Here is an 8,133-nt window from a genome sequence, read left to right as displayed (position 1 = left end):
TATCAGTCTCACTGCTCTGCAGCCCTGGGCCTGGAATCTCCTGCTGCTTCTCCAGCTCGGTCTTGCTCACCTCTCAACACTTGAGTTCTCTGGAAGCTCTGGAGCCATGGCCAGAGGGCCAGGCCACATCTCCAAGTGGCATTGCCCACAGCTGTTGAGTGTCCCTGCAAAGCAGGACCCCTGAGCTAGTGGGCATTGGAAAGGGTTCTCCTGAGTGTTCGACTCACCTCTCTGGGCTTAGAATCTTTCTATGCAAAGTGATGCCTTGGCCCTCCATATTGCACGCCAGCCCTCCCTGTCTCCTCCCTCTCATACCACTCAGGCATGTAGGGCCTTCTGGCTTGGCCACTCCCCAGTCCCGAGGGGTTCAACAGGACAAACAGGGGTTAATCTAGCCCTGCTAAGCAGCAACTTGTCTCTCCCTGGTGAAGGCAGGGGCTTCCTGGAACTTGCCCCAGCCTTATCTGCAGAGGTTTGCCTCAACGTGTCCCAGGAACAAGCAAAAGTTCAGTGACAGCTGGCAGGTGGTGGGATTATCAATCAGTCCCTTGTCAGCCTGGAGCCTGCAGGCTTTTGTGAGAGTGCCAGGGCCATGGGCTGAAGGCTGGGGGAGCTGGAGGAGCAAGAGGGAACTCTGGTGCAGGAGGGAAGTAGAGGGGAGAGAAGGAGACAATTTGCAACACCAGGGAAGGGGCAAACGCTGGCCCCTTGGCCACCTCAGTGGCAACCTGACTGAAAACCCTCTCTCCTGTCCTCGGCCTGCCCCCGTGTGCCTGGACCCATTGACAGAGGCCTCCACTTTCCCCAAGCACAAGATCTTTGGGTGGGAGAACACAGAGCAGCAATTGGGAAGCGGACTCCCGAACTGGGACTGGAAGGTGTCTAGCTACAAGGAGGTGCCTGGTGGTGGTGGGGGGGAGGGCACAGGTGGTCTAGGCTGTTCTAACACCAGCTGGAGGTCTTGGGACCTGTGTTGTGCTGAGTTTGCTCCCTCTTGCTTGCTCTTCTCTCCTGCAGTGGAGAGAGGAACTTGCAACCCAAGTGTTAAAAACATGGCCCAAGGCAAAACACTATTCATTCTGAATCATCTCTTTTGTTGCATTAAAAAAAAAAGAGAGAGAAAACTCCACACTAGTGGTGGAGGTGTGCAGGCAGCTGTGTTTGTCAGGAGGCAGAGGAGTTGGCTTCATTTTAGGGGAGGAGACGAGGTCCCACAACTCCTCTAAAGGGTATATAAGGAGCCCCAGGCTGGGATAACAGGCGCTACACTGTGGTTTCAGCCCAGCTCGGCAGCTCTGCGGGGGCAACTCTCTTGCTTGCCGAGAACTCACTGGCACCAGCTGCCTGACAATGGCCACCACATTGCTGCACACTTCGTCCACTGCCTTTGGGGGCAGCTCTACCCGAGGGGGCTCCTTCCGGGCTGGAGGAGGAGGCTTTGGTGTGGGGAGTCTCTCTGGAGGAGGCGGAAGCCGTAGTATCTCGGCTTCTTCTGCTAGGTTTGTCTCTTCAGGATCAGGAGGAGGTTATGGAGGTGGCATGAGCTGTGGCTTTGGTGGAGGGGTTGGTAGTGGCTTTGGAGGTGGCTTTGGAGGTGGCTTTGGTGGAGCTTTCGGTGGTGGCTTTGGTGGAGGTTTTGGCGACTTTGGTGGTGGCGATGGTGGTCTCCTCTCTGGCAATGAGAAGATCACCATGCAGAACCTCAACGACCGCCTGGCCTCCTACCTGGACAAGGTGCGCGCCCTGGAGGAGGCCAACGCTGACCTGGAGGTGAAGATTCGTGACTGGCACCAGAAACAGAGCCCCACCAGCCCTGAGCGGGACTACAGCACTTATTACAAGACCATCGATGAGCTCCGGAGCAAGGTAAGCCTTGGAGGGCAAGGAAAACTCCTCAGTGCAGGGAAGAGCTCCCATGGCCAGAAGAAGCAGTGTCATAGGCTAGGACCAGGTGTGGATCAAATTTACACGCTTCTTTCAGGGGAAAATTCTAATCCTTTATTCCCAATGGTCTCTGCTCTCAAGGGATTTCTCATGTCACAACTCCCCGGATGCATTTTCTGACATGGTTCATTTTTATTGTTATTACTCATGCCATTTTTTCCTTCCTTTTTTACTGCTTTCTAAACAGTTATGTTATTACTGACTCCATCTCTATAATCCCGGCCTATTGAGTTATTTGGAAACATGACAGTTTTAAAAGCCACTAAGAATGACTAAAATTAGAACAGAGAAAGGGAGACATGTTCATTCATGGTTCTGGGGATAATTTTTTATTTTGTAGAGGACCCATTTAAATTGTATTCCCAGTTGGTGGTGAGCAACTGAGAGAGAAGGCAGCAGTGCTGAGCCTGGTTGCCCTCCATTTTGTGACACCAGCTTATAGGAACAGAAAGCCACCAGGCTATGCTGGGGGTCGGTTTTGAATACTTAGGAATATAAAAATTTGGACCAGAAATTCAAATAGATGGGGATAATTACCGATTTCCTCTATGCTGCTGGGAGTCCAGTTCCTTGAAGTTACCATAGAATATGGGGAGATACAGCTTTACTGACTATAAGGAGAAGACTCTCGAGACAGCTGCCTGGAGAAGTGGCTGTTCTCTGGCTGCTGAGGCATAGGTACCCAAGGAGTTTCTCAGCAGGATTGTCCCCTGAAATGCACATCCCAGATCTTCTCCATCATGCGCAGACAGGGAAGGCTAGAGGTACAGGACAGATTGAGAGGACCTGGTTCTACCCTCCATTTATAGAAGAGGAACCAAGACCCAGAGAGCAGTGCCTCTTTGTCCCAGCTCATGGGACACTTAGGATGCGGTGTCTGATGAGAACCCGGTCCTGCCCCTGTGTTTTCAGTTCTCCTCCCAAGCGCAAGGACCCTCTATACCTTTTTCTCCTGTATTTTGCAGATCCTGGCAGCCACCATTGACAACAACCGGGTTATCCTGGAGATTGACAATGCCAGGCTGGCTGCAGATGTGGTGTGGGGCGTCTCTCTGGAGGGGGCGGAAGCCGTAGTATCTCGGCTTCTTCTGCTAGGTTTGTCTCTTCAGGATCAGGAGGAGGTTATGGAGGTGGCATGAGCTGTGGCTTTGGTGGAGGGGTTGGTAGTGGCTTTGGAGGTGGCTTTGGAGGTGGCTTTGGTGGAGCTTTCGGTGGTGGCTTTGGTGGAGGTTTTGGCGACTTTGGTGGTGGCGATGGTGGTCTCCTCTCTGGCAATGAGAAGATCACCATGCAGAACCTCAACGACCGCCTGGCCTCCTACCTGGACAAGGTGCGCGCCCTGGAGGAGGCCAACGCTGACCTGGAGGTGAAGATTCGCGAGTGGTACCAGAAGCAGAGTCCCACCAGCCCGGAGCGAGACTACAGCCCTTACTTCAAGATCATCAGTGAGCTCCGGGACAAGGTAAGTTCTCAGATGCCTAAGAAAGGGGAGCAGGTGGCTGGTGTCCTGCGTGTGTCTCTAACAGCGGTGTTACCGCTGACTCAAGGAAATCCTTTCCTGCCCAGGCAGTGACTCTCTGCTGTGTAACCTCCACAAACTTGGGATGCTTTCCAGGTGCGGATGTTGACACGTATCTGCCCAATTTGGCAGTTCTGGGAAAGAGAGGGGTCTTGGGAATCTGGTTAGGACTAACGGGGACACAGGTGGGGGCAGTTTTAAAGAGCAGCTCCTCACCCCAAACATCTTGCAAGACCTGTGTGAAGTGTTCTCTTACCTCTTAGGCAAAAATGGTGTTGGAGTATAGCCTCACAAGCCCTAAATACCGGACCTCTCACCTCCCCCTTTAAGGATGTCTTTAGTGCCCAGAGCACCACTGGCACTTAGGAGACCTGCGAACTCCTTACTGGCTCTGCAGCCCGCTCACACACCCGCCGTCTCTGGGACTGGTTTCCTCATCTGTAAATGCCTTCTCTAGCTACTCTCCAGGTCCCCACTGGCTGGGATGTTCTGCCTGAGGCAGTGATCCTGGGCTGTCCTGGGCGGAGAGCAGTTGAGTATCCTGAGAGCGCTATTGTCAGAACCTGAGGATACCAGTCCGTCCCCCTAACCAACTCCCACAGGGGACTCCAGGCAATGTGCCTACTGGTTTTCCAGGCACTGGAGACAGGGAGGGTAGGTGGTGAGGGCAGATCAAGTAATGGGCTCTCAAGAAGAAGCTGGACTCTGCCCTGTAGGGCTGTGGTTGTCAGTGTCAGAGGGAGATTGTTAGTGAGGGATGTGACTGTGGGCACAGCGCCAGAGAGCAGCAGGGAAGAGAAGACGTCCTCCAGGCACCAACTTTCTGTTTCCCGCAGATCCTGGCTGCCGCCATCGACAACTCTCGGGTCATCCTGGAGATTGACAACGCCAGGCTGGCTGCAGATGACTTCAGGCTCAAGTGCGCTCCTGCCCCTTCGCCCCTTCTCCCCTTCCTATGTTGCCCACTTTGCTTGGCCTTCCTCTTCCTCTGACTTGGGCAGCCCAGACCCCTTACCCTTCCTTACTTTGGGCTTCCTCTTTCTTCCCAGGTATGAGAACGAGCTGGCCATGCGCCAGAGTGTGGAGGCCGACATCAACGGCCTGCGCAGGGTGCTGGACGAACTGACCTTGGCCAAGACCGACCTGGAGATGCAGATCGAGAGCCTGAATGAAGACCTGGCCTACCTGAAGAAGAACCATGAGGAGGTGAGAGCCGGGCAGTAGCTGGGGTCGCTGGGAGCCAGAGTGGCACTGCTGGTGCTTCCTTGAGTCGGTTGAGGGCTTTGCACTTCAGAAATGCACTTCCACCAAAACCAGGAATCTCCACGGGGAGGAAGGGACCCTCTCTTCTGGTGACCCAGACACACAGCTACAAGTGTGAAGTACCATCTTCCTGATTTGGTTTGTTAGCTCACACAAGGGCCTTCTGTCTCAAGTCCTCCCCTGGTGGGACTTAGAGTGGAAGAGACACCCTCAGAACTGAGGGGCCTATGTTATCAAACCTTTTCATGTGCAATGGGGACCAGAGATCAGGTGGGGTAGTGTGCCAAGGTTGCAGCATGAGTTAGGGACAGAGCTAGGACTGATGTGTGGGAGCCTGGACTCTCTGCTCTCTCTGTTGCCCTCCATCTCTCAATGGGCTCCTCCTACCCTGCAGGAGATGAAGGAGTTTAGCAACCAGCTGGCCGGCCAGGTCAACGTGGAGATGGATGCAGCACCTGGGGTGGATCTGACTCGTGTGCTGGCGGAGATGAGGGAGCAGTATGAGGCCATTGCTGAGAAGAACCGCCGGGAGGCTGAGGCCTGGTTCTTCAGCAAGGTGGGCCTGACCTCCCAGCCCTGCCCTGCTCTGCCCTGTCCCTGCTTTCTGCATCTCTGAGGAGGCCCATGGGGCTCACTTCTCTTGTGTGTGACCTACAGACTGAGGAGCTCAACAAGGAGGTGGCCTCCAACACAGAAATGATCCAGACCAGCAAGACAGAGATCACAGAACTGAGACGCACAATGCAGGAGCTGGAGATAGAGCTGCAGTCTCAGCTCAGCATGGTAGGACCACTGTATCCCACCTGGCCTCTCAGGTGATGGATGCCCCACCACCCATGCCAGGTTAAGCCTTGGTGTTCATAAACCTCCTTGGAGGGACTTCATTCGACTCCATTCCACTACCCCCTGGCCCTTAGTGAGTTCCTTTCTAGCTTGATGTGTATCTGTCATCCCCTCAGAAAGCTGGGCTGGAGAACTCGCTGGCAGAGACAGAGTGCCGCTACGCCACGCAGCTACAGCAGATCCAGGGGCTCATCAGCAGCATCGAGGCGCAGCTGAGCGAGCTCCGATGTGAGATGGAGGCTCAGAACCAGGAGTATAAGATGCTGCTGGACATCAAGACGCGGCTGGAGCAGGAGATCGCCACCTACCGCAGCCTGCTGGAGGGCCAGGACGCCAAGTAGGTGCACGGACACAGGAGTGGGATGGGCGAGGCTGGTTGTGGCTGGGATGCAGGGTCATCTTGAGGGGAGAGCAAGGTGTTCCTAAGCGGCTGTGTGGTGAAGTGAAAGAGAACCGAGCAAGGAGTAAGATATCTGTACTCCATGCTCTGGTCTTTGGTGTTCTCTTGAGCAGGTCACTTCCCCAATCTGGACCTCCGTCTCTTCGTGAATGATAGAGTTGGGGCTAGTGGTCTCTGAGCTTTAATGATTTTCAGTCTTTGTAGGAAGTAGGTGGGGTGCTACTGTAGACCAGAACCCATTGACTTGGAAGTGGCAGGCCTGGAGGGGCCATCAGATGTCCCAGCCCCTAGAGGAGTCAGTTATGGTGTGGGGGCTGGAATGGACTGTTAAGCCTTGCACATGCGCTCCCTTAGGGAGGCTTGAGCTTTTGCCCTTTGCTTACATCTGCCTACCCCTCTCTTTCAGGATGGCTGCCATTGGCTTCAGGGAAGGTAGGAAGTGTAATTCTTCTGGAGTGGGTGGGGAGGGGAGCTATGGAAACCACACCCCCCTTGAATGGGGAGGAAGAAGAAAGAGACCAATCACTCCAGTTGGGCCTGGTCACTCCCGTTCCAGTCCATGCCTCTTCCCCAGCAAACCCTTTATGGAAGCCAGACAGGGTTGGAGTTGGACACTTATTGAGAATTTTCCAGGCTGAGCAGGCTTTGTCTAAGCCCCGTCTCTTCCCCAGACCCTATTTCACACACCCATGGTGATTCCCTGTCACATGCAGCCTAAAAACCCTGCTGTTGCTCACCACCGGGCAGATCCATCTCTTTGATGAGGAATTCAACATCAGACCTCCCAGCAGCCCCCAAGGAACTGGCCAGAGGTCATTCTCAAGGGCACCATCCAGTTTTCCCAGAGCCCAGTAAATTCTGGCTCCCTTGGGAGGGAGAGCAGGGAGGAAATTCCACCCTAGAGCTTATTCCTTCTTGTTCCTCCTGCAGCCTCTCTGGGAGGTGGTGGCAGTGGCGGCAGCAGCAGCAGCAGCAGCACTTTACGCATTAATGTTGAGGAGTCTGTGGATGGGAAAGTGGTTTCTTCCCGTAAGAGAGAAATCTAAGTGCCCAGCACCGGAGAAACGTCCCTCACCACCTCCACCATATCAAGGCTGAGCAGAGGACTGGCTGGGGTGTGTGGGGGCGGGGCAGAAACACAAAGTCCAGTCCCTGCCTTTCGAGCCCCAGCTGGAGAGGGCCCATCTCTGCAATGCTTTCTTCCCCTCAGCTCTACCACTCCTCCCCTGCTGTCTCATGTCACATGCTTGTTTGTACCATGTTTGTTCACACAATAAAGAATTGCTTTTCCTTTTGCAAATATCTCTCGGAATGTCCAGTTTTTCTTCAGGTGGTTTAAGTTGGCCCCTGACCTCTCCAAGGAGTCCCAGGGTCCACATGCTGACATCTCCCCCACTTGTCCTCTTCCCTCATAGTTATAATTCATTCTTTAAGGTACTCAAGGTGCAGGCACCTAAGACAAACTCAGAGCTAGCTCTTCTTCTGGCTTACCCCATGGGGTGACCAGAAACGAGGATGGGAGGTTCCCTTGGAGCAGGCTGGTGCACCCTGCATGAAACTTGACACATCGAACCATTTACCGAGTGATGATTACACTGATTCTATGGATTTGCCACTGGCTGGCCCTGGGCCAGGCACACTCTTCCCTGTGTCTCTCTAGAACTCACAGCTGAGGGTGGTCAGGATTTATTAGTCTCATTGTAGAGGTGAGGACACCAAACTCAGAAATGAATCATCTACTCAGTGGCCTCATGGACTGATAGTAGGCGGCAGGGCTGGAACTGGGCCCCCCATCTGTGTGACTCCAAGACCAGAGCCTGTCTTGAGACCCTAGGCCCTGGCCCTTCACTGTCACTGCCAGGCTCCTCCTCCTTGCTACTGTTCTCTCCAATGTGCTGTTCAAATACCCTCCTTTTTCTTTTAGAAAGATTTTTGCTATAGGGTACATGCACTTACTGGAGAGACAGAGAGACAGAAAGGAGAAATCACTCCCTGGGAGGATAGCCATGCTGCAATCCCTTCTCCTTCATTCTCCTCTTGGAATTTTGGGCATGCACGCACATGCCACTGGGTCCAGGACTTGAACCGCGGTCACCCATGTGGGAGTCTAGCAACATAACCATTACGCCATCTGCTGCTCCCATTCCCTTCCTTTCTAGCAAGG

The 8,133-nt window shown here is 53.9% G+C and overlaps 1 protein-coding gene across 3 annotated transcripts; it reads left to right on the top strand.

Moving 5' to 3' along the window:
* Positions 1-1,277: 1,277 nt before the first annotated feature.
* On the top strand, positions 1,278-7,236 carry KRT15 (keratin 15). Of its 3 annotated transcripts, XM_006155978.2 has the most exons (9): positions 1,278-1,597; positions 3,102-3,406; positions 4,300-4,382; positions 4,513-4,669; positions 5,121-5,282; positions 5,384-5,509; positions 5,686-5,906; positions 6,376-6,401; positions 6,900-7,236. In XM_006155978.2, the coding sequence occupies exons 1-9, from the start codon at positions 1,351-1,353 to the stop codon at positions 7,013-7,015; spliced, it is 1,443 nt and encodes a 480-aa protein (XP_006156040.1). In that variant the 5' UTR covers positions 1,278-1,350; the 3' UTR covers positions 7,016-7,236. The 3 variants fall into 3 exon arrangements, with proteins under 3 accessions (XP_006156040.1, XP_006156041.1, XP_014446198.1); XM_006155979.2 differs by lacking the exon at positions 3,102-3,406 and having other exon boundaries at positions 1,278-1,866; XM_014590712.2 differs by lacking the exons at positions 1,278-1,597; positions 6,376-6,401; positions 6,900-7,236 and having other exon boundaries at positions 3,021-3,406; positions 5,686-5,910.
* Positions 7,237-8,133: the final 897 nt, after the last annotated feature.

The sequence above is a fragment of the Tupaia chinensis genome, unplaced genomic scaffold (assembly GCF_000334495.1).
Source record: "Tupaia chinensis unplaced genomic scaffold, TupChi_1.0 Scaffold000477_1, whole genome shotgun sequence".
Taxonomy (NCBI): domain Eukaryota; kingdom Metazoa; phylum Chordata; class Mammalia; order Scandentia; family Tupaiidae; genus Tupaia; species Tupaia belangeri.
This window is presented reverse-complemented; position numbering and strand designations above follow the sequence as displayed.

What these genes read in the sequence shown, in the direction of transcription:
- KRT15 (XM_006155978.2), top strand. Translation starts at nt 1,351, where the DNA reads ATGGCCACCACATTGCTGCACACTTCGTCCACTGCCTTTGGGGGCAGC. An exon ending in GCAGATGACTTCAGGCTCAA is followed by an intron (nt 4,383 to 4,512) that starts GTGCGCTCCTGC and finishes CTTTCTTCCCAG; the next exon opens with GTATGAGAACGAGCTGGCCA. An exon ending in AGGCCTGGTTCTTCAGCAAG is followed by an intron (nt 5,283 to 5,383) that starts GTGGGCCTGACC and finishes TGTGACCTACAG; the next exon opens with ACTGAGGAGCTCAACAAGGA.